A 27850-nucleotide genomic window follows, 5' to 3' on the forward strand; every position below is an offset into this window, starting at 1 on the left:
GAACAGTAGTACGGGAAGAGCAGTTTAAGAAACTCTTTTTGCTGTGCTATATTGCATATACAACCCATCCAGTGCACGTACCGGGCTTGGATCAGGCACCTGTGGGCAAAGACCAACATTATGTTCGTCATTTAGAATTTTTGGTGCATACCAAGCCAACAGCAGGGTCTAACACAAATCCAGCGTGCAGGTGAGTATTTCATGGATCTCGGGTAACCCCGGGCACGTGGCATCTTCTACACTGGCCGTGGAGAACCCCCATTTCTCACTGCTCTTTTGCTCTCCACAAGCTGCCTGAGCTTAGAAATCAAAATGATCTCCACCGAGTTTTTTTTTAATGTTTCAAAATAACCTTATGGTGCTAAGGTTGAGACGTCTTCTACAAACCTGAGGCGGCTGGATCAGACCAGAACATTCATCAGCCCAAGCGCAGAGAACAAGTTAAAAAAACTCAAACCCAACCAAACCCCCCATCTCTAAAAATTACGCTTTAACCAATGGAAAAAGAAACTTTTCTGTGAATAAATGAGTGCCATATGAATATGAAATCAGCATGCTGACAATGAGCTATTTCCATTGTTGGGGCCTTATGAATCCTGAAGTACAGACATCTGCTTCCAGATCTCTGGGGTTTTGAATTATTTTTAAACTCTGAACAAAGAACACTTAGTACCACATACTTCCAGTTTCACAGCTGGGCTATTTTAAGTAGGCAAAAAACTCATTGGAATACAACTTTCTTATTTTGAAATATTTTAGCTTGAAGTTATTAATCTGTCCCTTGAGAATTCAGAACATCTTAGAACGCTCATTTTAAATATTCAATATCTTTCAAAGACATAATCTTCTCACACAGCCTTAAAATAAATGCCTGAAACATCGCACTATAATAACCCAAATGGAGCCCTTGTGAAGGAAGGGATTTGGTTTCTTCTTGATTAGAAAACTTATTCACCCAATCTCCAATTCCCTCTCCTCTAAAAGGAAAAACGCTATCCCCAGAAACATTTCCTGAAGATGAGAAGTAAACACAACTTATTTTCACAGCACTTTGTGAAGGCAGAGGGAGCTATAGACACGCACGGTCTGCAACACGGGGGCTGTAGAAAGAATTTGAGGTCAGGAGGATGGGAATTCTGTCCTGTTCACTGTATGATCCAGGCAGGACTCATTTTCTCTGTGTCTAATTACCAATTTTATGAAATACCTGTGTTGAGGTCCTTATTTCATAGACTCATTGAATCAGTAGGTTGGAAAGGATCCACTGGATCACCGAGTCCAACCATTTCGCAGGAACTCGGAGAAGTCTGATGATTGTGGAGTACCTGGAAGACTTAAGAGGTCTGATATGAACACTCAGTGTCACATCAATATGTACTCCTCGCCGCGCTGCCGCAGCTCCGAGCAGGCACAGGGCTGAAGAGTGCCAGGAATTCTCCAGCACAAACTCAGACAACTGAATTGCTGACTGGTAGGGAACCAGTTAGGGGAAAGAAGCTGTTAAATTAATTAACTGGTGTACCATGGTTTAAAGCACAAAGAGTGAGCTGCAGGACAGACTGAGCGTCCTGAAAAAACATACAGATTCTTTAGAAAATTAGCCTACAAACTAAATAAAAGCAGGGAGCAGTAAGAAGCACGCAGCGAGCTCAACAAAATCCATGCTAATATTAAAAGCCTGCTTTTGCATTTGCTACTGTTTGATTACAGGCTTGATGATTGTTTCTAGGTTCTTCATGAATTCGAACTCAATTTATTCACAGTAACATTGAGGTTTAGTAAATTTTCATCTTACATATTGACAATAAAATTAGATTTTCCTCTTTATTACAGGATGATGAATTTTGTAGCTACATCTCAAACTTCAGTTCCAAGTGCTTAACAGATCAGCCTTCACTGAATCACCCAAACAGCCAGCAGAAACTATTTTGTCTTCCCTATTGTTCCGTAACACAAACAAAAATTCATTTTTTCCTTTCTGCAGGATATTAAAATATCATTCAATGCCTTTTAAAGAAAATTGTGGAATACTATTGTACAGCCATAGCATCTCAGGATGTAATCACAGGGGATGTTATAGATGGAGTAGGTTTATTGCAAGGTCAAGGCAGTTAAATACCCCAAAGGAAAACCCAACACAGTAAAGAAGCACAATTCACAAGGCGCTTCAGCTTCAACCACACTGTTAAAGAACTGTTTGCTTAAGACAGAGAGAGGTTTACATCTGTTGGAAAGTTATTTGCAACAGATTAATCTGGAGAATAAAAACTCGTTGGACATTTCATTGTCTTTGCCATTTTTTAACACATACTCCTGCAGGAACTGTAAGCAATAGAATAATGAGATCCTCAAAACATTCATTCTGGTTGATGAGAGCTGTAGGATGCTGCTGTGCTGAGCAGTTCCCACTCCTCCAAGGGTGGCTGCAAAGGAACTCTGAAGGCCACTAAAAAATCTAAAATATTCACCAGACAAAATGATTTTATCATCCAAAAAAAAGGTGGTTGGTTGCTCAAAATTTCTGCTAGGTAGTTAATGAAGACACTTTGGCAGCATCTTCTGCAGAGGCTACTTCCAGCAAGAAATGAAATACCATCTGCACACATACAGAAGGGGAAAATAGTGGCTTTGTATTAAAGATGAGTTCCTCATCAGACATCCAATATGAGAGGAGAGTTAAGGCTCAAGTGAGTAATAAAAGACTAAGTTGTTGTGTTAAAACCATAATTAATTAATGAAAGATAGCAAACAAACACAGACATGAACTTAAGGAAAATACCATTATCAGTGTCCACTCTTCAATAATAAGAGCAGAGTAAAAAATATCATAGTTCATCTTATTAAAGAGAAGACAAGAACTATTATATGTGACTGTCAATGTCAGTGGACGCAGGTCATAACTTAAACATCTATTACCGGTTCATATGCTTCACTGATTTTATCTTTTGGTATCTATTCAAGAAGAGATGCCCAGAATCTCTAATATACGGCTTAAATCTAGGAAGCTACCTAAAGCATGGATATAATGGAATAATTGGGGATGCAATGAATCTGGAGGCAAAGGAGAAAAAGGAGCTGTGAAAACTGGCAGGTACAAGCCGAAACCAGAATATGATCTTAGGGCAGTACACACAAATGTGAAAAAGAAATGCAACCTAACGTATACTTGAAAACCTGTCATAGTGCTAAATGACAAATTTCAGCCCAGAGGAGATGCACATGGTGCAAGGTGATGGCTCGCTCCAGCCAGGCACTCAGATTTTTCCGCCTTGGCTGCTGGCAGCCCTGGAGCTCCTGCAGGCTGTGCAGGAGAGATGGGAGCACCTCCCTCCTCCCCTGCTTCTACCAGACCCTCACACTCTGCCACGCGCGAGGGTACCAGCCTTCCTCCCACGGTCACTCCATCACCACACACCAGGATCCCTGCGCTAAGTTACGATCGGGAGCAGCAGCACACGTGCGGTGACGCGGCCGTATTCCTCCTTGCACCCAATGTAACTTCACAGGGCTCGTTATTTAATTTAAAGTTTCTTTTATAAGAGGAAAAATACACATTTTTATTTCATCTTACTTATGCAGATTGGCATTTTTTTTCTTCAAGCAGATAAGTATCGTCTCAAGAGACGGCAACTTATCTTGAAGGGACTGTACAGACTAATAACATGCTTTGAAGAGTACGAAGGAGGTCAATCTGTCCAATTCATTCTAATTGAACAAGACATAGATGGTATATGATTTAGTTTAATTAGGCTGTAGATAGAGAACATCTCAACATTAGGCACGCCAGGAAAAATCATTAAATTGCAGCATATACTTAAAAATACACAAGGCCAAAAACTCGCTCCTTAACTGAAAATGTTGGTACAATATCCCGTTTCATCAAATGATCACAATATCGGTCCCAGTAGTAAGACTAAGGAAAAACTTCACAATTGAGAAAAAAGAGCACTTTGAGAAGAATGTATTTATTACAAAAGCGATGCCGGTTCTTTCATTATAGAGACATAATACAATAAGGCATAGTACTCTACCACAACCTAGTTACAATTAAATAAATTATTCTACCCATCCATTAAGGAGATCTAATTATAGAATATCATTAGCAAGGCCTTAATCCAATTTTTTTCTTTGTTGTTTGATTACTACCTATTAGTTTTCTCCCTTTACTGACAGACTTCATTTCCAAGTTGTTATCTTTTAAGTTAGGATACCATTAACAGACTTTTAAAAACTAGCTATGCTTGGATGATTTTGCACAAGGATGGGGACATTGGCGAAACCCAGCTGAAACATATTTTTTATATTATTATTCCAGCAAATGTTTGGAACCAACAGTTTCCTGCCACCGACCTTATTTACAGCGTCACCTCTTTTTAATCACATTGAATAAAGTGTGTGTAGAAGCTGCAAAGCTTTTAAAAAAACAAGACGAGGGTGATTGTTCTGCACTACGTAAGGCAAAATATCAGGTTCTATGGGCATATTTACTTCAACAAGCTCTGTGACAAGTGCCCATGACCCTATGCAGGCAGTCACCTACAGAGATCACAGTGCTTATAGAGCCAGAGACACCCACCGGCAGAAGAAATGTCTCTGTACTGGGGCTACCTGAGCCTCCTAAACCAGAAGGACAGCGGAGAACACCATATACCTATAATATCATTTCATCTCCCATTTCCTACTAAATGAAATGTAATTTTTCATCTGATTTTAGCTCAACACCATTCCTTCAGCAGCAGCGCGTGTTCATTCCATCGTGACAAAGGCAAAAGCAAAAGGCCTTAACTAAACCAAACGAAAATATCACCAGACGTGACATTCTTAGAAGACAAAAATCTAAGACAATGCTTAGGAGGAACTTTGTTCTAAATCTTATCATTTCCAACCACAGCTTCAGGAAATGTTTAATTTTTGGAAGGCTGTATCGATTAAGACGCATTGGTCTTTTATTGCAATGACTAATAACCCAAATTCTTGGAGTGTATGCCAACAGTATTGGCAAAACAAGCTGTAGTGAACCTGAGGGAATGGACTACTGGGACAGGAGTAGAGAGATTAAAAGAAGAAAAGCAGTGCAATCAACGTTAATGTGAAAAAAATTAAAATGGCACTTTTTTCCTCATTCACTTAAAACTACTTGAAAACAAACTTTTATTATAGTAGCCATTCTAGACTATTATGCCATTAAAGTGACTTAATCTAGCTGTACAACGCGTCTCCTCAACAGGGTGCCTGGCGTGGTTCAGGTGTACGTTCTGGCGCAGAAGCAGTCTCCTCATTTGACCTGAGGACTTCATTTGTTGCCAAATAAAAAGCGCTAGGAAACACTTTGATTTGATTTGAGCTTGTAAGACCAGTAAACAGCTGTACCTTCTCACAGAAGAGCAAAGGATTAGTCTGGAATGGTAGAATAGAACATTTTCTACCCCTCTCATCCTATAATGCACTTCCAGCAAATGAAAAAAAAAAAAAAGGACGTGTATTTCTGTTTCTCTTAATTTTACCTCTGTGTGGCATGTTTCTAAATTAAACACGCTAAATATAAAGCCATTTGCATTTGACTGAAGTCTTTCACGTTATCACAAGCCCCCTTTATGCAGGAATATTGAACAAAGTCTGTTGATTGCACAGTTTTTTGTTTTCATGAATGATCCAATCACGCTCTTGGCACATGAAGACACAAGTAACAGATGTTAAACAAAACTCGAAGGGATTATACATGTATCCTAAAAGTTACAGGAGTGCTCTCATTTCCCTTGTTTTTTTTTCCACTATCCTTCTATCTTCTGTTGCTTTTGCTGCTACTGAACTATTTTCTGTCCTCTTGCACCCTCGGAAATCCAGAGGCATCGAGGAGCTCTCAGCGTATAAGCAGACGATGCCAGCAGCATGCAGCAGAGTATGTTAAACTCTCTTACTCTGGTTGCCAATCTTAAACGGGAGTATTGCTTTCATTAAATCTCAAGGCTGAGAATTGAATTTCACTTGGTAGAACAAGGTCAACAATGACAAAATGAATAAAGTTGGAGAACAACCACAGAAATTAAAGTCTTTGGTTATTAAAATTCTTACCTAATAAAGTGAAGTAAAAGGCTTTTTTAATATGTCAAAAAAGGAATGCTGCTAATGTGTGTAGAGGAATGGGATTTTAGGCTGCAGATTTAACAATACAACATGACTCATTTACTCATAAGTAGGTCATTCTGTAGGTACTAATATAGACCTTGAAAAATAAAAGTGGATTTTGACTAAGGAAGGATTTTATAAAGCTATTTATAAGAAGAGATAGCCAGATCTTCTTCCTGTTGCGTGCTAGGGTTGTAGGGTGCAATGTATTTTTACTCAAATGCAAAGGATTTTCTCAGTAATATAATAATAACTTGAGATAAACCCAGATTTCAAGTGATTCTAGGAAAAAATAACTAGAAAATTATTCTAGAAAAATATCTACGACAATAAAACTAAGAACTGTCTTCGTAAACACTACATAAATATATGTATGGCCTATATAACACAGAGGTTTTATACATATTCTGACCATTCCCAACTCCCTCAAACCTCATCATCGCAATCAGGTTGCTTTTTAACCTACGTTTTGGATGAGGTATATCAGAGTTTTTATAAATCACTACTGATACAAACACACTACGAGTGACCATTCACCTCTACAACCACCATTTGCTCTTCATTTCAAGAAACCAGACTGCGCCACTGCACCTGCTGTTTTCCAAGTCCCTGCATTAGTAACGCCCGTGTGAAATAATGTGATGATGCTTTTTGTTTTTACACTTGACAAAGACATTATCAGAAATAAGAACTGTAAAAAAGCCGTGCCACGGTTCTATAACGAAATGACACAGTAAATTCTTTCGGCAATACGGCAGTGTTTTGCGGTGTTATTTATGCACGTTCATTTACTTGGATTCTTTTCTTGCTTGCTTTCAAAGCTCCTGAAGTCTGACTTCTAAACAGAATATATTGCAAAACACTCATTGAACCATGTATGAGGAACAGCTAAAGCACAAAAACTAGAACTGGAATGTAATAGGTTCTTTTTATTCTAAATAAAGACTGTTAATTTTAATAACAGAAGTACAACAGGTGAATAAATATCCCCTTTTTTAACTAGATTCTTTTTTTTCTTTGAAACTGTGAAACAACGAGAGAACCATTATAAAAGTAGGCTTGGCTAAAAACACAGATCAGGAGACTGCACTTCCAAGTATCACAAGTTCAGATGTGTACTGCACTAATTCTACACTTCTTTTGTTAGTGTAGGGAATGGCACCTTTCCTACTGGAATAACAATTGTTAAACAAGTGAAAGGCAGAGGAAAAAGCTTTCTTACTTATTTTCACGTGGTCTTGTCCAATCCCAGGCAACACAGGACAAAGAGAAGAGACTATTAACTATACAGGTTGCCAGTATACGATTTACAATTCAGATACTTGCAATTAGACACCAAAGAGAAAATTAAATGATAAGAAATTCGTTAGTTGTACAGGAGAAAAGGCTCTTTGCAGACCAAAGACAGATCATTTTCCATCTAACTATACCTCTTCTAAAAAAGAATGAAGACACTAAGATAAAAAAATGCTTAAGAAGGGTTACATAAAGATAATTTTTAAAATGGTATTTCTTCTAGTAAGTTTAGATTTGAGATTTTTGCTCTTTTATAAACTTTTTAATTAATGTCCATGAAGTTAATAATTTGCTATTATTCTACCAGTTCTCCGGTACCAACAGGTTCTAACCTAAATAGCTACTACCATAATAATAAGGTTTCAAAAAACTTCAACTTTGGGGCTTTTTTAAAAAAAAATAAAAGAAAAAAATAAAACAGTAGCCAAAGCTATGCACGAGCTTTTTATAACTATTTTTATAGAGGTTTTTATCTCCTATCTGGTCCTTTCTTTGCTGGTCTGATGCTCCTGTTGCCATAGAAACAGACCTGAAGGTAGCTTTGTTAGAGATTACAATGGTTTTCCCAACACAGCGATTTCTTTCATGCCTCAGTTCAGCAGGCACCTTCTCACGGGGACAAAAGTAAGAAGAATAAATCAATCTCTGACTCTTACATCTATTAAGTTCTCATTACCAGAATTTACTATTTGCTTTTAGTTTATGAGCTCAGCCTACGATCACTTTTGCTTTAAGGATTAAGTTTCATTAAATACATGGGTCACGCCAGTGTTTACTCATTTGCAACGGAATAGCTGGAATCAAATTAGGAAAGGAATCATGTCTGCATAATGTTACTTCAACAAAAGCATCAGGATTTTGTTTTTCAGTGCAGGTAATACGCGGCTGCTTTAAAATCGGTTTGCATCAACTTTCATGAGGTCATTATAAAAATGAGACAATAACTTGTAACAATGAAATCACCTCTGAGCCCTTCCCTGATATCCCTGGCTGCTTCAAGACAACTAGAATCTTTTCCAAAGGCTGAAGAAAAAACTGTGAACTATCTGGATCTTTGAAGAGTTATCACCCCAACAATGGAAAATGAAAACCAAGAAGAAACAAAATTACAAAAAACTACAAAAATTACCAAAACCTACAAAAATTACAAAAAAATATCCCCAAGACTGAAACTAAATTGTTCTTGTTTATGCACAGGTACCCAAATGCTTTCCCAGGACACGTTAGATACTCGGAGCTCAAATGGGAAAGGATGGCAGCTACTCTCCCACCAGTGAGGATGTCTCCCCACCTCCCCTCCTCACTTTTCCTCTCTCTTTCACCTCTTTGTTCCCGGGTCAAAACACCTCAACAAAAGAAACTTGCTCTTTCTCCTACAAAGTCCAAGCGATTCCTTTTTCCCGAAGCCCATAGGTGGTTTACAGGAGTTGCGTGATTTAGTTCAAGAAGCAGACGCTGTACCAGTTTAACTCCGTGGGCATTAGCAAATTCCTCCCAGCACCCCCAGGAAACGGCGACCAATAATTTACAAAGATAGGTATGCTCTCTGGTGACACACGCCAGAATTATTTGTAGCATATGGGATCTACAATGCTTTTCAAAATTAGCCCACTCATTTTATTCCAAATTAAGATTTCATCTAATTTTGGTGTAAGAACTGCCACCTCTATAAAAACAGACGCTGCTAAAAACGCATTCTGCAAGGTTTTCACATTGGTCTGTGAGTGTGTATGTTCCCTCTAGCTAATAAGTTCAGTGTGCCATAAAAAACTCCATGATTGTGGGGGTGGAACCCAATAGAAATGTCTATGGTACATTTCACACACAGCATCTCATGCAAGAAAACAGATTTTGAACAAGTCTTAAGCATTCCCCCCCCTAAATCCCAGTATCGTTTCATCATATTTAAGTACAGTTTAAAGATTGACACAACTTTTGCAAAGGTTAAGTATAAGGTGTCAAGGAAATAACTAAATACAAGTTAAACTGCACAACTAAATGTACTCTAACAATTGGAAAATAAGGGCAGTTGGAAAAATATCAATTCAGGAATCTGAAAAAGGTTTGATTGTGAAATTAGCACCTAGTGGATTGCTTAATCAGCTGTAGTTACTGCCATTAAAATTGCAGTCCTATCAACAAGATTTCTTTTTACTATTAGGCTGAGAGTTCTCCTTTAATAATATCACTGCCTAATAACTGTTCTCCAACACGAGCTTATGAAAATCCCTGATATTTTTAGATTCATCATTTATATAAATTTCCTAACTCTCTCAGCAGTGCTGTCTCTTTTAAGCTATTAACTCTCACAAGGATCATCCATGATCCAGGCAAAAGCCGAGAAACCAAAAATATGAACTCCTATTTTCTATGACACAGTTATTCAGGATTTGAATTGTTATGGATTGTGAAAAATCAAAAAGATCATTCTCGATAATAAAAAGCTTTCCAAAACCGTGAACTTTGAAAGCTCAGAGACTATAATAAAACACTAGTCTACTGTCCAGTGTCTCGCGTGCAGAGGCTCCGGGACGGCAGACCCAAGGAATGCGCCTTTGGAGTCTGACCCTTTGCGCAAGCAGTCACCAGCTCACAGCTCCTGCGAGCAGAGGGTATAAGGGGAGTATTCATACAGCTCTTTCCAATACCACGTTTTTCCATGCATCATCAACAAATGGACAAGCTGAGCTAGTCTGTTCCAGACCGCGTTGCAGGGCAGAGGGAGAGAAGTAGGGATTGTAAGTAGTTATGAAAGTACACGGACCTGGTCCTTTATAATGTAATTCCGTTTTTCTTGCTGATCATCCACTCCAGCTTAAAAGCTATTTGAGTTGCAATCAAACCAGCCCGCGTTTTAATTTAGGAATAGAAAGTACAAATGTATTCTCAGCAGATGATAAATGCAAACATGTTCCAGTACATGAACTGCTTTCAAGTAACCTGTGAAGCTGCTCCAAACTGCTCAGATGAAGGCAGTGCCACCTCTGCACAGCCACATAATAGCAATGAAAATCTGAAAGAAGGTTAGATATTAAGAAGACAGATGAGATATTATGAAGAAATCCTTTATTGTGAGGGTGGGGAGGCCCTGGCCCAGGTTGCCCAGAGCAGTGGTGGCTGCCCCATCCCTGGAGGTGGTCCAGGCCAGGTTGGATGGGGCTTGGAGCCCCTGAGCCAGTGGGAGGTGTCCCTGCCCATGGCAGGGGGATTGGAACCAAATGGTCAAAAGCAAATAAGACATGCCCCGCTGCCGCATTTCATTATCCTTGGAAAAAGACGACTAAGCTTTCTGATCAAAATCCCTTTTTAACTAGTTCTACAGTAAGTCTTAATGCTATGCTTCTAGTTACTGCCATTTCTTTGCATGAGATTGTTTTTTGTTTTAATTCCCAAGGCTGGTAAAGCAACCAACTACTTTCACTCCTAAACCAGCTTTCAATGTGTAAACATTGAAGGATATTTAAAGGCCAGTGTGGGGGGAAAAAGAAAGGTTTTTTTTCTAAAAATGGAGATTTTAGCACTACCTGGAACTAAGGAAAAAAAGGAGTCTGGTCAAGATGATTAAACCCTCCAGAACAGCCCAATTACATTCATTAATTTACTCCTGCTTATTCTAGAGGTGAAACACAAGAAAGAAGATCCTTAATATCATCTGCATCACAACTGCAACTATCAAACTGAACAGCATAACACTGCAGTAAACATGGATACAAGCATCCCCTCAAGCCTAAGACCAAACCCACGGCGAATGCTGTCTACTGTAAATTACAATTTACAAATTATAATTTCCCACTGGTCCCCCTGCATATAGATTTTTAAGGGTCCATCTTTTTCTGCCCAACTCGAGAATCGTGGAAACCATAAAATGAAAAGCATGGTGGAACCTTACACAACTAATTTCACCTCTCCCATAGGTCCAATGAGGGCACAGATAATATCTACAGCACTGTTTAGAGAAGTAAATCCCAAAGCAAAAAACCTTAGTTTCTTCTTTTGGTAACCCACTGCAGCAACTGCCCACCATTAGACCTAAAAACCTCACATATTTAATTCTCCCTTGCCTCAAACTGCTCCTATGATACCTGGTTACAACTCAACAGACACAGAAAACATTCAAAGGTCATGCTGTAAAGACCTGTAACATTTTAGTTCTGTTCTAAATTCTACATAAAACATCTTACTAAGAAAAAAAAAAAAAGGAATATTCACTTCTACCATACCTCTGCAGGAGGAATTCATTGCCTTTCTATCAGAGGTTGGCCAGTAATGAGTTTATGACCCACTAAGACCAGCTTAATTTTCCTCTGCACTGGTGCCTTCACTATCAGTTCACATTGATTTTTTTCTTCATTTGTTTTATTAAATTGAAACTTAATAAATGAAAAAAAAGATCTGAACTTAAATACTGTCCTGTAGAGTTCTTGTAAGCCCTCCCTACTGCCAGCTGCAAGTTAGGGAACTGTGCATTATCCCACTATCCAAGCCACTGATGAAAATACTTTACTCCTACATCACGCAACAGAGCCTCACAGTTGTTCAAATTTAGACTGGTTTTTCAAATGTGCTTAAGATAATAAAGCCCCCAAATCATTTCAATACCAAGAGGCTTATCGACTTTAAAATCTTCTCCATATATGTCACCTTTGACATCCATGAGGTCACTTACCCTGCCAAATGGGATGAGGTGGCTTTGCCGCTTCATTTTGCGTAAGCTCACATCTGTAGCTTATCAACTGGTTCTCTTCTGGGTGCCTAAATATTAAGAGTTCACTGCAGTTCTGAGAAGCAAAGTCAGATTTAATCTCCCTTGACTCTACAGTCACTTGTTCTCATCCAGATTGTTTTCACTTTTTAATTTCTAGTCATTTATTTTGCTCATGAACCTCCTTTGGACCCTATAATATTATTATAACCTGAATGAAAAACGATGTTGATCCAGAGATGGTGATGTCTGAGTTCTCATGGACTCTATATTATAAACACCTACTGAATAATGAAATAATATAGGAAAACACTATTTTAAACTACTGGTGGTTCTCTTTTTTTAATTCTTTGCGGCATGGAATTGGGAGCATTTTAATAGAACACATGCAGTTTGAAAACTGCATCCGGCCACTACATTCCATTAAGAAAGGGAAAAAGAGATTTAACCCTCAATTTTAAAGTATCTTTTTTGAACAACTTTCTTGACTTGTCATTTCTTAATATTAAACACCTCTTAACACAGCTAGTGTTCGGAGCTTGCTCTTACATTTCTACAGTAATTTACTCAAGTTTTAAAGCACTTCATCAACAATTCAGAATAGCTTTTATGAACACCAAGCAATTGTGCAAAAACAAGTATCTGAACTGGAGACAAAGCTTTGTGTGACTTTAGAGTATGCAAGTAGCAGCCTTGAAATACAAGAGCTGTTAAATTGTACTCAATAGTATCACCAGAAAAGAGCTGGCCATGAAGAGATGATGAATAATTTCAGTTCAAACTACAGAGAGCCATTAGATAGCAGCAAAATAACTTCCTGAGATGGTATTTTGCTGCGACATCAGAGCTTTCACTCTGCCAAGTATTAAGGAAACATAAAATTTTTTGATTGTGTGAATTCTTATTTCATCTGAAACAGGATATTGCTCCCCAGACACCATCATTTCAGTACTAGTCACAGATGAGCACTTTTTTCACAAGTATTGTTTTCCTTTTGGCACAAACACAGACCGTTCAACCTCACATTTCAGCTAGTCTGAGGAAAGCAAAAAAGAGGATGATTTTATGCTTTTGTCTCTTTTACACTCATCTTTACGAAGGCGTTAATTTTGAAGTATTAAAAACAATTTATTTCCCCTTTTGCAGGAATAGAACACTGCAGCAGATGAAAATGTTACACGCGGAGATAATATTTGTACACTACTATTTTTAGCGTGATAGAGACCACAGGACTTTCGTACAGCTGAGTACTCAGGTTATTAAATACTGAGCTATACGGCACGTAAGAAAGGCTAGAAAATAAGAAAAGATCTGCATAAAGTTTGAAATCCCCTTTGCTTTCTGAATAACTAAATACTCAGACACCAAAAAATAACTTGTGTTGCAACTGCTAAGTTATTTAGGGCAATCATTGAAGCCGTCGGTGGAGCTCCCCCTTTCTGCAGGGGATCGCTGCCACCAGAGAGCCACAGGGAGTCGGGAAAAGAACTACACGAGAGAAATCTCTCCGTAGACCATTTATTTTTAAAGTAGTTCAATTCTGTCTTTCAAAAGAGCGTTATGTTAAAGATACGCTTCGACCTTTCCCTTCAGCCCCAGGTACACATTTAGTTTCCATGGAAGTCAGAGTGAAGTTTATAAAAATTAGGAGGTTTCTCCCCTTTGGAGGTTTCCTAACAAAGCCCACTGCTCCGAACCTCCCCGTCGCCCTGCGGCGAGAATGCCACACTGTCTCGCCTCAAGACAGATCTATAAATAAGTCCTTGCCACCATGTCCTAAATACCTCAGCAGGGACGTCTGCACACACTTACCTGCAAGCAACGCTTCCCTTGGCTGTTAAAGGCACTTTTGTTTCTGAGAGAGAGGTTTGTATATTGAAATGTTTTGCATTCCGGCTTTGACTGACACCCATTGCACGGCACCTATCCGGCTGTTAGGCTTTGGATTCTCCTTATTAAATAAAACCAATATAACTAATAATTATTCTAATGATGTACTTGTAAGGATTGCCTCATTTATGCAAAGAGTACAGTGCATGATAATTAAAAATTATTATAATATATAATAAATAATAATAATATATAATTATTTTAATTTATAATTACTGCTCTGGAAATTTTCACTTTATTAACAACAATATTCCTCTTCTAACAACTAATGGAAAGGCTGCATCATTCAAAGACGCTGGAGAATTTGAGTATGCAAATTAATTGTGCACCTGCATGAAATAATGCAGCAAAGGGCTTTTTAATATTTAAAAGTCTGCTAAATGTTATGTTAAGCTTTATAGCACGCTACATTTCAGAACAAAGCTTGTGATAACCTCGGATAGGAATAAGTTACTGAACTATAAAATGGTACACATCATAGTCAAACATTTCAGGAAATTAAAGTATTCTACAATTCGACAATCCTCTTTGTGTAAAAATACTCACTAATGTAGCACAATTTTAATAAAACATATTTATTTTCTGTTTGCTTTTAATCTTCAAAGTGTTTCTGAGTTATTGCTTCTATGTAAATATCTATGAAAATTATCATTTAGTAACCTGAATACTAAAACAAGGCATTAGGCTCATTTGTTTAATCACCAAAGCCATCAGGAAATCTAGTTAGCAATGCTAAATACTATTAATAACCTGTGACACAACTGACTCTATAACCATGAAGAGATTCTTGATAAAACTAAACAGTGTCACACAAAAATATGTGTTCTCATTGATGAACTTCAGGAGAAAAACCCTGAAGAACCCACACTTTAAAAATAGTAATGAAGAACACTTTCAAGAGTCAAATTCTTCATTATAGATACAGCAGAGCAACTCATAAGAGTCATCAGTGAAACTGTCAATCGGCAATACCTTTTATTAACATCTTATAGCACATCTGAGCACTAAGCTAAAACCAGATTTAATTGTTTCATTCTACTTGTGCTTTAGGTCCTCTCAAAGCAAATCAGCAATGCGTTGCTTGTAGGCATGGATGATATTTAGAAAACAAGTAATAAGACATTGTTCAATTGTTCAGACTGTTGCTGAAATTCGGGCTGCTTTGATGCTAACAGGTATTTTTCCATCGACACGAGTGAAGCTGTGTTCTACCCAGCCTGACCACTCCGACTGCAGCTACAGCCCTACACAGAAGGATGAATCTGGCACTAGCACTGACCTTGGCTCCTTCCCGGTGATGGTGACCTTTACTCAGCTCAGTACTAACAGTCGTTCACCTGATAGGTACGTTCTGCATGATAGTTTAGCGATGAGAACATTCACCCAGACAGGGCAGACCTGGACTTCAGCCTCTCTGCAGTTCAAGGCAATTCAAATGCACAACTTCCCAATTCCGAAAGACTGCTTTAACTGTTACATTATACAGACAGATCCAGTCCTCACATTTCAAAGTTTAAAGAATTTGAGAGCTAAACTTAATGCTAACTTAAGTATTTCTCTTATGTACCTAAATTTAGATTGCGTGAAACGTTTAAAAAATAAGCTGTTTTTAAAATTCTTCTCAGTTCTTCAACATTTCCTTGTATTAAAATTTAAAAACACGAAAACTTTTTAACATCTCAAATTTTCTAAACCCCTTTGTGGCTTCTGCCCATATATTGTTCATTGATCTCATGGCTAGCATATTAAAACAATTCATGAGAAGCTCATTAAAGCCTAGCAAGAAAAGTCTTCTGGTGCATTTCATCAGAGGAGATAATAGCCTACAATCTAACGCATGAATATGTTATAAGAAACAAAACAGAGCTATTCAGACAAAGAACCCTTGGAATGTAGTGTTCCCATATGCAGATGTTAAATTACTTCACTGTAAAGTAGAATTTATAAAACCCAAAGAAATGTTGGTTTTATGTGAACAAACAAGATCAGCTTATTATTTCAGCAGGGTGACACGAAACTCTTGTATGTGTCTCACCATGTAAGCAGATGAGTTGAAAGCAAAAACTAGTTGATCAAAAGCCCTATGTGCGTATAGCAGTATTTACAGAGCAAGACAGAATGGGATATACTAGCTCAGGCATGAACAAAATTGTTCCAAAACCCTATCACAGATATGCCAGCTGGCTCAATAAACTGTCGTCTAATTGGAGCTATAGACCCTTGTGTGCAGAGGAGACAAGGACCAGAGTCAACTCTGAAGATAGACCTTGAGATAAGATGGATACAAAGAAGGCTCAGAAAAAGCCTCAGCCTTTCCCGGGAACTGTTAATATCTAATACATTCAACATAAAGCAAATAAAAATAAAATGCTGACTTCATGCTTGGGTAAACACCTCAGGGTTGTCACGTTCCCAGGGATATTGTTCTTGGTCACACAATCATTGTTCCTTTTCTTACCAAAAAGAAAGCTTTCGGTCCCTAAATGTTCACTTCAGAACTGTTAAAAACCAGAAGCACTGTGATTTCCCATCTTGATACCATTTGTAACGCATTCTCACAGTTCACTATAACAACATCCAACTATGCATTAAAGGCAACTTTGACAGTGAGTGTACTTACATCAGTGTCGGGTCCCTTGTCAGCCCCAGGACAAGAGAAGGTAACAAACTCATGGCATCTCTTATGAACCACGAAACAGCAAACTGGTAAAAAAAGGAAAAACAACAGTTAGGACAACACAGGGTGTTTCCCGTTGAAACAACTACAGTTACAGAGGAATTAAAACTTACAGTCAAACATTTCACCTGTGAGTCAATGAAAGAAAGCAGAGCCAGTGTTAAAGACAGCCAAGAAAGTCAGCATCGAGTAAACAGTATCATAAAAGAGGAGCTAAGCATGCACAGTTAAAAATCAAAAGACTCTACACAATGATACATTTTTAATGTTTAAAACAGCCCACCTTGTTGTTAAAATACAGTGTGGGATGAACAACTCTATGGATCCACATTTCCTGCGTCTACAGCCATAGACTCCAAGAACTGTCAATGCATATCCAGGAAAAGGCAGAGGGCATAAATAAGGAATGCTAAGCTGGAATGGCTATGAGATTTGTTAACCTGCATGCCTCGGTGAAGACGTCTACCACAATGCAAAGCCTTTACTAGTTAATCACTTCGGTGAAAAACCAAAGCTCCGAGTAAAGACTGTTGTAGAGAACAGAGCGTTCTCATATCACAGAATGGCAGGAGATAATGGGAAAAGAAAATTACCTCCTGATTACAATATTACTCCCATTTAAAATTTATGAATGATCTGAAAGAATTTTTTCTTTCTGAGGTGGGAAAGCTTATTTTAATTTAATTATGTCGTGACGGGGGCTATAGGCTGTCACACAGGAGAGGTCACACGCGTCCCACCAAACCTCATAAAAAGAACAATTGCTCGAGTGTGCTTACTTCGCAGAGCAGACGGTTTAGCTTTTCACTCTCACTACAGGTTCTTTCTTAAAGTTGAGTTTAGTTTGGATATTTAAAAATTGGTCCACATTTCAACAAAACAGAACAACCTAGATTTAAGATTGTGAAAATCTTGAAATATAGACTATACCATCAGGCAATAAGTTGGGAGAGTATAATGAAATGACTCAGAAGTAATTCATAATTTCTTTACAGACAATACATTCCCGGAACACTCTAAATTTCGCATTTCCAATGCATAAAAATACAATATTGCCAAAAAGACTTCTAAAGAATAAAATAGACCTCAATTTATTGGCAACTGCAAACACCAAATTTCCTCAACTTCAGTGGAAACCAAATTAAATTATCTCAGTTTTTCTAAACAGCACATTTCATGAGGCAACTTTAACAGTTCTCTTTCCCACTATAACGTATATGAACTTGATGAAGAGAGCTGAGAAAGATGCTACTAAGTGCACCTTCATGTCATTGGAGCATACAATGATGATTCCACTATAATGCCAGCCTGGCCTCATTTACATCCTTAAGTCAGCTGTCTGGTTTTAAAGAACTCTAATCACCCTTATATCTTTCTCCAGCTATTTTTCATCATCATCCCATGCAGCAATTGTTTCCAACTGTTCTATTTCTGACATGGCATATGTTTATTCTTTGGGCAAATGGAATAAAACGGGCTTTGTGCCACTGATTCCCGATAAGCTCTGCCGACTTCATATGAGCCAGAGTTCTGGCTCGATGTATGCTGCCCACTCGGTTGTCTAGTTTATTAATCAATCTAAATCCCAATGAATCCTACAATTATCATTTCGATGACTTGTTTCTACCAACTGAAAGATCACTAAGCGGCAATTACTATTAATATTACTTGTAGTCGAAAAATGTTTCACTTCCAATTGTTTTTTTTGGTTCCAGACTTCCCACTCTTGAAGACAATAGCTTGATTTATATTTGTAGAAGTAAATAACATGAAAAAAAAAAATTGTTACATTCTTCAGAAAACAAAAATGTTAACTAATTGCTTTGGTATGCAGTGATCATACAGTTGCAAAATATAACAGAATAATCTATGTAGAAGATCTGAGAAGTGTCTCCTGGAGTGGTTGAAAGGCTGAGCTGCTTTGCCGATGCCTGCCTTAAAATTAGGATCTTAGACTGGCTACTCCAATCCTGCCTTGATTCAGCAAGAGCCTGTGTTACAAAAACTCTGCGTATCTGGGCACCTATTTTGGGCAATACTTATGAAATGCTGTAATCACATCCTATATCTGAGTTGACAGCCTCTCATAGCATGTTAAGTAATTAATTCAACTAGAGACAACGTCAACCTCGCTTTTTATATGACATAATAGATACGCAGGAAAAATAGTGCCACTCTGCTACAGCCTCGTCCTATGGCTATGAACTTCAGTGACTAACTTCCATGAAAATGATGCTAACCACACTACAATGGAAACTCCAGCTGCCAAAATAAGTAAACCAGGCAGCATTTGTCCTTTTGGACTTGAAGGTACACTTTAAAAAAAAAAAAAAGTCAGTTATTAAGGCTTTAGTTATCAATGTTGATGACTCAACTTCTTAGAACTTTTCTGTTCAGCCTATACGAACTGCCTGTTGTGTGCACCGCACCACAGACAGTCTAAATTCTTTTTCCTTTATTTCCTATTTGCATTTGTAATGGGTTACCTGTCTCCAAAGAACTTGGTTGCTCAGCAAGCAAGTCAAAAGCATCAGACCTGTCTCACCTTGGAGAACAGTCAAACCGAAACATTAAAATAAACAATGGAATAGGCATGGAATCATAAATCTAAAGGGAAAAGGATAAGGCTGAACTAAAATCCCCTGTTAGCAGCCATCATTTCATACATAAAATTTAACATCCAAGACTTTATGTTAAACTCCAGCCAGCAGAGTGTAATTTTGCATTAATTTCTAAATTTTCCTTAATTTCACAAAGCAACACAGAACCGGAGAATTAACGTAAAAATGTACTTAGTTCAGGTATGTGCAAACAAAATGTTACGTACTTAAAGTAACATGCCATCTTTTAGGAATAGAGATGAAAAATAACCTCTCACTTGCTACTCGTTTCGCACAGATATTAATAGCTTCACATCACTTATTGCAGCTGTTAAGAAGTCACATTATGTTCACCACCTTCTTGTAATGAAACTTATATTACACTACTTTGCAGAGACTGCCAGGAAATTCGTTGCTTTACATTTTAACAAGAGTGCAAGCAGAAGCGAGCTGGCACCCATTATGCATAGTAGCACAAGAGCAAGTGGTATCTCGAGGCTGACAGTTAAAAGGAACAAGAAAATTATTGAGGTATTTTCATGTTTTGACTGCATAGTTTTGATCTGTGGTTTAGATAATACAGTTGTGAGCTTCTATTCTTTTCAGCTCCTGACTTACTGGAGATAAATCCCCTCTCAGCAGCCCAGGGACGGGCATGCGAAGGGCACAGGGAGGAAGGGTGAGAACAAAACAGACCTTGTGTTGCAAAAAAAGGACTCACTGCTAGCTCTTCGCTGGCATTCTGCGTCTACCAGGCTAAGCCCTTGCCCTCCATTCTCCCAGCAGAGAACAAAAAGTGCTAAATGGATATCACGGAAACAAGGAAGAATGTGGTAAGGAGCACTCAATGCATTCTGAAAGTAAACAAGAAGATGCACTACACAATTTGTGGGATTTATGATACCTAATGGAGGACAATTCACTCCATTCAACACTTTTCTGTTGGTGTACAGCACTGAGAAAAACATGTTGTTGTTAATAATATATATATATTGCCATCAGTCATTTAGAGTTACAAGGTGCTGTCATGAATTTCAAACTGTTTTCTAAATTATGTGATGTGCGAAGGTTATCATGATATACTGCTGAGTGAGAGTTATCTGCTAAAAAATACTGTCAGTACTAGCTCGCATATATGACACAGACGGGTGAGACAGAAAAGAAATATTAGAATAATAAATAACAGAAGCAATCTTCTCTATTAGATTATCTATAAAGGAGAAAAGCCATTGCTGAGCCCCAGTTAACCAAATATTGTTTAATTATACGTCTGAAGAGCTTTACAGCCACAAGCATTCCAAAGAACTAGGGGCAAAAATATCAAGACAAGAGTCATGTACTTTATAATATGGAATTATTTGAAAAATCCAACAGCTATTTTAAAAGCACTTTTATCACTCCCACTTTCGGAAGAAATACAACAGGTTAGATGAGCCCTTCCCATGGAACTGAGTTTCTCTACTACACCACAGTATTTATTATTCAGTAAAACAAATTAAGCTGCAAACCTAAAGAGCAGAGAGAATACAGTTCCAAGAAAGATAAATTCAACTGTCAGTTACCCTCTAGAGGAAAACCAGTGAGGTTTTCAAGTGATCTTTTGACTAATTTTTGTAATGGTCAAGACTGTTCTCCCAACAAAAGAAATTTATAAAATCTTAAGTACTGTAAAAATCACGTATTCTTTTCCCACCTAAACAAACTTTAAAGCTGTGGCTCCACTGCTACAACATAATCAGTTGCCCAACGAGAGGTACGCATGCAACTGCCTACATCATTTGTTCAGGTTTCAAGCATTGATTATTGCAAAGGAAGCGGTACAAGAGGTCTGGATGGCAGCAACAGGGAAATTACTCTGTGTACACTCAGTGTTTGTTGCTGGGGTTTTGCTTTTGAGTTTTGTTGTTGGGTTTTGAACAAGAATTGATTCGGAATTGGATTAAGGAGTTACAGCAGAAGCACGAGCAGCATGAAATCACGCTCTGCATTACTCTCCGAGTATACTAGAGAACTTCAAGGGCCTCTACAGTAGCTTGGAGCACTGCATAATTGTTATGTTGCTGTTTCACATGCTTTGCATTTTCAGTGAGGCCACAGAATTCCCCCAAGGGGCCCATATTACCGGCTGGTTGTTTACTGCACACCACCAAGCAATGAATGAATTTGTCACATGGCATGCGTTCCTTCATTCTAAGATTAAATACAGCAATTACATTAAATGGCAATAGGGTACTACTTTAAAACAGACAAATCATTTAAATACAAACTACATTTCTTATTTAAATAAGCAGTACTGTTTAAATAAATTCAGTAGGAATAGATTAAAGTCAGGAACAGGGAATACATCTAGAGCAAGAAGAGTAACAACTAAGAAATAGGATTTAGCAATACTTGTCTTTCTTTTTCTGAATACACAACGATTATAACTTGTAAAAAGTAGTGAAAATCCCTTTTATATTAAATACAAACAAGGCTGTAGATTATAAACCAAACACAAGTCAGAAGAAGCAATATTGTTGAATGCTACTAGCATACTGACTACATCATCCCAACTTTTTCAACATATATAATTTACAACACATCAGCTGTTTGTTCTGCCAATGTTTCACCCTATCTAGAAGAAAGTGCTGTAGCAGAGTCCCCATTTGCACTTGGCATTTACAACACTTTTCTCTCTAAAACCACTTACAGCCTAGCAAGATACAGCCTGTTCCAGGATAACACAGTTAACAGGAAAAACAACCACCCCTCTCCATCACTGTAACCTGTTACTAAGCTTCTTAAAGCTCTTTTGTAACACCACCACGAGGTCACACAGCACCTTTACAGCACTAATCCGTGTAGTGCTACACATTGCTGACTTCACGGACTATCTTTATTTTCATTGCAGTTTCTGCAAACCTCAACCTTTTCGAAGTCGCGTCAAAAACATACCACGAAGTCAAAGCACCGAGTCTACATTAAGCAAATATTGAGAAACTAGGGCTGATTCTACTTCCAAGCTCCAAGTCTAACAGTCAATATTTGGTTTGCATATCCTCCGGTTCATACATCTGACCTCGCTGCACAGTTTCTGTTTTGCAATGTTGTCAAGTTCCATCAGGCAAAGCAACGAGAGGAGAGGACAGAAGTAAGATCTCTACTATGCATTATTAAAAATTGAAGAGTAAATAATGGTTAACTGCAACAATATCTTATTTGTGTGACAGGATTACACAGATAGTCTGGACAGTCTTAACGACTCAGGTCATTAACTCCTTTACCCTAAGGATAACACAGATGGATGTTGCCAGTAAGCTGGCTTTGCAAGATCTACAGCAGTGCGCAAATACAGTCTGTACGCCTGGCAGAGAATGCATATACATTTTCATTCCCTAACAATTTTGGCAGAGTTGGTAGTACAGGGGGATAAAATTATAAATATATACCTGCAGTTAGATAAGTAACACGTCTTCGAAACAGTCTGGATTTAGTAAAGTACCTCACATAATACGTTCAGATTTGTCTGAATACTATATTCAGACACATAATATACCAGATTTGTCGTTTCTCTCTTCCATTACACGGAAAAGGTACATGACATTGTTTTTTTCTCCTAAAACTGTAGTGCAATGTATGGAAAACTGAGGAAGAGTTGAAAAATATTAAAAGTATGTAAAGTAATATGAAGTATTCAACACCATTTCAATCTACTTGTTAACGATGTACTTTTTAAAAGATCGAGATCACCATTTCTGTGTGGAGTCCTTGCTAAAATTTCACAAAGCTATTAATCTCTCTCCTTTGAGGTGTCCCATTTCATAAATGAATAATAACCCAGAAGTCATTTATCAAAAAATGGTGCTGGAACAGCTATTTCAAGAACTTGTAAAAGCAAAAAAGATGACCCACAATCACAGACTTTATATATCACTTCTGCAGTTTGAATTCACTGCTGATCTTAACCTGTTGTATGCCAGCAGCAAAGCCACTCTGGTGCTGGCTGGAATCTGCTCTGTACCCCCGCAGAAGAACATCAACAAGGAACTGCACTGCTCCTTCCATTAAAAAACCAACACAATGTAAAAGCCCACAAATATTTCTTGCGAATTAGTTCTTCAGCTTTTTCAACTAATTCAGCAATGCCCCTAATCGCAGAAATGGGATCTCTTAACGAAGGCAGCTGCCTTCTGTTTGATGTATTACGTAACACAAAAACGAAGGGCTGAGAGAGCGGGCAGTACGAAACGGCACAGGCTGTACCGATTTTAGGACCGTATGAAATGATGGGATACAAGATGAGACTGACCTCCACAATGCAGCTGTTGGATTTTGTTTTGTAATACAGCTGGAATCGTGAAAGCCAATAGAAAGCAAAGATCTTCTGGAAAAATCACAATAACCGCCTCTACCAAAGCTACGGGACAGTCCTGAGGTCCTCCATGAGTAAAAACTTCACTAAAACCAAGTGCAATCACCATGGCTTTGCTCTTACAAGCCAAGTTGTCACCCCACGTCACATTCTTCCCTTTATGCCTCCGTCCACCGAGCCCCGGACCAGAATGACGGAACCCCAGCCCGGGAAGCTGCCGTGGGCAGAGCTGCTCCTTGCTGCCAACCAAGCTGAAAACTTTATTGTTCAGTCATGAGAAGCTTAATGCACTGAAGACAAACGTCTGAAAGACTTATGTGATTTCTTAATCTTTCATCTCACGTTAAATCACCCACACGGTCAATTTAACACAGCTTGCTCCATGCTTCGCAGTAACGTCTGAATCCATTCACAGCATGAAGCACGGAAAACTGATGAAATACAGCGAACGTGCTGGTACAGCTGTATGGTTTCATCATGTGGGGTTTAGAAATATTGAAGAATATTTTAGGACTAATGTTACAGCTTGTTTTTCGTGATACTTTACCACGTAATTTAATGATATCAAGCTAATGGTGGCGGCAAACCAAGACATTTCCTTCTCCGAGCATGATTTGTATGGAGATAAACGTAAGAAGTGAAATGCCAGATCTGAATAACAAGAGCTGACCATGAAGTATGTTAGTATAGGCTTTCAGTTGTGTCTGAGAAACCCTGTAACATACTAACAAAATCAATAAAGCCTACTTGCCAGTAAACACATTCCACGTACTAATTCCATTATTGCCAAAAGACAGTATTTATTTTTCTTCAGTATGAGAAGTAGTGAGGCACGAACGACACTGAAAAAAGCCTTCTGAGATATGAATAAAGCCATATCCCAAGAACTAAATTAAAAGAAATAAACCTCCTGTGATACCTGTTAGGACACAATGCTGGTAAAAGAATTACTTCACAAGTGCCACTACCACAAGGATAATCGCATATTTCTACATTTCCTTACATATGCAAAAAGACACTAAAAAGATGATAGAACCCCTTTGACATTAACTTCCACATAACCACGATTCCAGGATAGTGCAATGGGGCTTCAAGTTGTATTAAAAGTAAAATACTAATGCTTTGCACACTTACTTTATTTAAAGAAAGGAGAGCACTTCATTTTAAATGATGAAAGATCTAATCCCACAAAGCAAACATTATAACAGCATTTATGTGCCATTTAATGTTTACGCCCGGTAAAGAATTAGATAAACTAAAGTACAAAGAGAATCCTGACACTGATCCACAGAAACACCAGCCCAGACACACTGTGTACTCTTCAGTGCAATTTCATTTGCTCTTTCTAGTTTCTTTCAGCACGGGGAAGGTCTAAATTAAAAGAGAATTATGGAACTTTTTAAATCTTGTCACAAACCCTGTACCTCGTACTGCTTAATGACAATGATTATCTCTGCAAGAGTTAAACTTGCTATCTAAATGTACTTTAAGCTGCAACAATTAGCTCAGGTTTTTTGCACCACTTATCAATTCTGTAGCTCTTCTATGGTATATTCTGTGCTAAAAGGATGGCGTTAAAAATGAAAGATACTAATTTTGTGCCCTAAAGGCACAAAACTCCCTTGAAAGGCATTATTTCATCTTTTGCTGACACCGAACCAAATCATTTGGATATAATGAAACTGTCAGCATTCATTGTATTACTGGTTTTGCAGTGCAATATGCAGTATCTTTAGTTAGAAGATACACAGGCATTCCCATTTGGTGTTGGATTTTAACTACTACTGAGATTTAGAGCTGGTAATTTACTCTACATTATCTCTAATTTCGTAGCTTTCTTTTCCTGAGCACCAAAAAAAAAAGGTATTACTACACAAATATTGCAATCCTGTTAATTTATAACTCAAATGAAAATAATGGTCCAATCATTTAACAAAAGGGTAGACATTAAAGGCAGGTGAGTACCACCAACTGGCACCGACTACATCAACATGGGATGGGCAGCAGCAGAGAAGTCGCATGGCCTTCAGAGCTGAGTTACACAGAATTCTACAGTACATAGTTATTATCGCTCAAGGACCTCTGGTCTCCCTCACAGAGACCCATTAGAAGATAAAAACGGTAAAAGTAGGGGTTGGGAGGTATGCGGGGGAAGAAAGAGTCATACAACAGCAACTCATGTTGGTCTACGGTAACGAGCATCTCACCTCCTCCCTCCTCCAGGTTTTTGGACAACTACAACTTCATGATCAAAGAGCCAGCAGCTGCTTGTCATACCTGCCCTGAGGCCTCCAGAAGTTCCTTTCAAAAAAACCCCACTGATTTATTTTTTTTTTACTGGCAGTACTTATTTTCGGCCTCTCTCAACCTACCAAAAGTGTTCCTTGGGTAGCAAAAAGCATTTTAAAATAAAAAGGTTCAAAAGATAAGGCTGAAATTTTTAAAGGATACAGAGAAAATTCAGCTCATTTTGGACTAAAAAAACCAACTGACAATCACACTTTTCTCAAAGGGTTCAGGCTGGGGTTTTTAATCTTCCCCACCCACCCTATATCAGCAGTAGTAGTATATCAAGAATTTGAAGAGATTTTATTGAAAATTTTTCCTCTATTTCTCTTGATTTTTATGTTACTTAACAGATGCCAGATATTTGTTGTAAGCCTTATCCAGTTACATACATCTTATTCTCTACTAGAAACTTAAATATCACTTTCCTCATCTCATCAATCACTGAAAACATATTTTCATCCCAATGTGGCTGCAAGTTCTCAGGAAGAAAAACAACATATATAAAAAAATAAAACACATCAGACCAATTACAGTTAGAAATTTATTGTCAGTGTATGACAACACTTAGGATAACAAACACATAGAGAAGCCAATGAAAGAATTAACAAAATTCATTCTCAGCTAATAGGTGCAAGATTTTTTTTCCCTGGTATGTTTGAGGGGTACATTATTTACTCATAATAAGCAGATTAATTTCTTAGGTTCGGTGGTTATCAAAATTACATAGTTGAGTGAATGACAAACGTAATTCACTCCAAATAGCAAAAGTGGTATTTAAAGGAGACACCTGTAGGCTCAGAGGTAGGTAGTACACAATAAGAAAGCATGGAAACATGTCCGTTAATTATGAACCAATTATTTGCATTTGCAGTAAAACATTTAAAGGAAAAAAAAAAATCAAAACAAAGATGTAGTTGAGATAGAAGATTTGCAGTAAGAAAACGAGCACGGCAACAGTCAGTGGAACCTGCCACCACAAAGTCATTGTAAATATTAACATTAAAGGCACATTTTGAGCACAAACTCTGGAAAATTGCACTAATTACCCATCAGTCTATTAATTCAGCACCAGGCCTTCATGTAGTGCCCTTCTGAATTTACGCATCTTGGTCCTCAGTGCTTCGCCAGCTCAAACGTTTGCACTCTCAGGAAAACACTACATCAGCACGCAGAGCCGACATAGTGATGATTTCTTAAGTCACGGTTAAGTGACCACTTTAATTTGACATATGGCACATTGCTGTCAAAACCAATGGCCCTGTCTGCTTGCTTCTAGTTCTTACCATCTCTGCAGTCAATTTTTTTTGGCAAGGTTAGGTTTTAGCTGGACCAGTTCCCCGAGCCAGCTCAACACACAGAACACGAAAGTTCATGTAGCACAAAAATAGAGCTACAGACCACCACAGTAGCTTAGATTTATGCTAGATTTATACTAGGCAAAGCAATCATGTGATAACAACCTATGAGAGTTTTAAAACCCAATCCATCTTGCATGATTAAGTCAAAGAATTGAGAAGATTTCTTCAGTTTGCCCAGATGGTTGGCAAAGGTTTCAAAACCTTTTTCAAGTACAGACGATATTCCTAGAATTTAATCGTTGTCTCAAAAGGCTCTCCAAAATTTAGCCTGCATTTGAGTTCTTAGACCTTATAAAGAATAACAGCTAGTCTTCTTATTAAGTCATACAGAACCACGACTCTGAAAATAGTATACAAGCATTTTCCACTGTATGGTCAAGACATATTTGTGAGGTTTTTCCCAGCTCACTGAAGCAGCAATATAAACAGTTATTTCTTAGTTCACGTCAAATAGAATGAGTAGTATTCTCATGATATGGAAAGGTAAACACTATTTCCTAACCCATATATTTACTAAAAGCAATATATTAGCCTAAGTAAAAAACAACACATGAATTTCAA

The 27850-nt window shown here is 38.0% G+C and overlaps 1 protein-coding gene and 1 long non-coding RNA gene across 3 annotated transcripts in view; one reads left to right on the plus strand and one right to left on the minus strand.

The window, feature by feature from the left end:
* PRKCA (protein kinase C alpha) overlaps window positions 1-27850 on the minus strand; it is a 144515-nt gene that overhangs the window by 70670 nt on the left and 45995 nt on the right. For both annotated transcript variants that reach the window (XM_054083127.1, XM_054083128.1), the window contains exon 3: window positions 16635-16717. In XM_054083127.1, the coding sequence (XP_053939102.1) occupies window positions 16635-16717 (83 nt within the window). The remainder of the gene's footprint in view (window positions 1-16634; window positions 16718-27850) is intronic.
* LOC128853956 (uncharacterized) lies at window positions 13895-20118 on the plus strand. Its single transcript, XR_008452801.1, has 3 exons — window positions 13895-13990; window positions 15190-15358; window positions 19898-20118. It is a non-coding gene; the product is annotated as an uncharacterized LOC128853956 (long non-coding RNA).

This window comes from Cuculus canorus, chromosome 18 (genome assembly GCF_017976375.1).
Source record: "Cuculus canorus isolate bCucCan1 chromosome 18, bCucCan1.pri, whole genome shotgun sequence".
Classification (NCBI taxonomy): domain Eukaryota; kingdom Metazoa; phylum Chordata; class Aves; order Cuculiformes; family Cuculidae; genus Cuculus; species Cuculus canorus.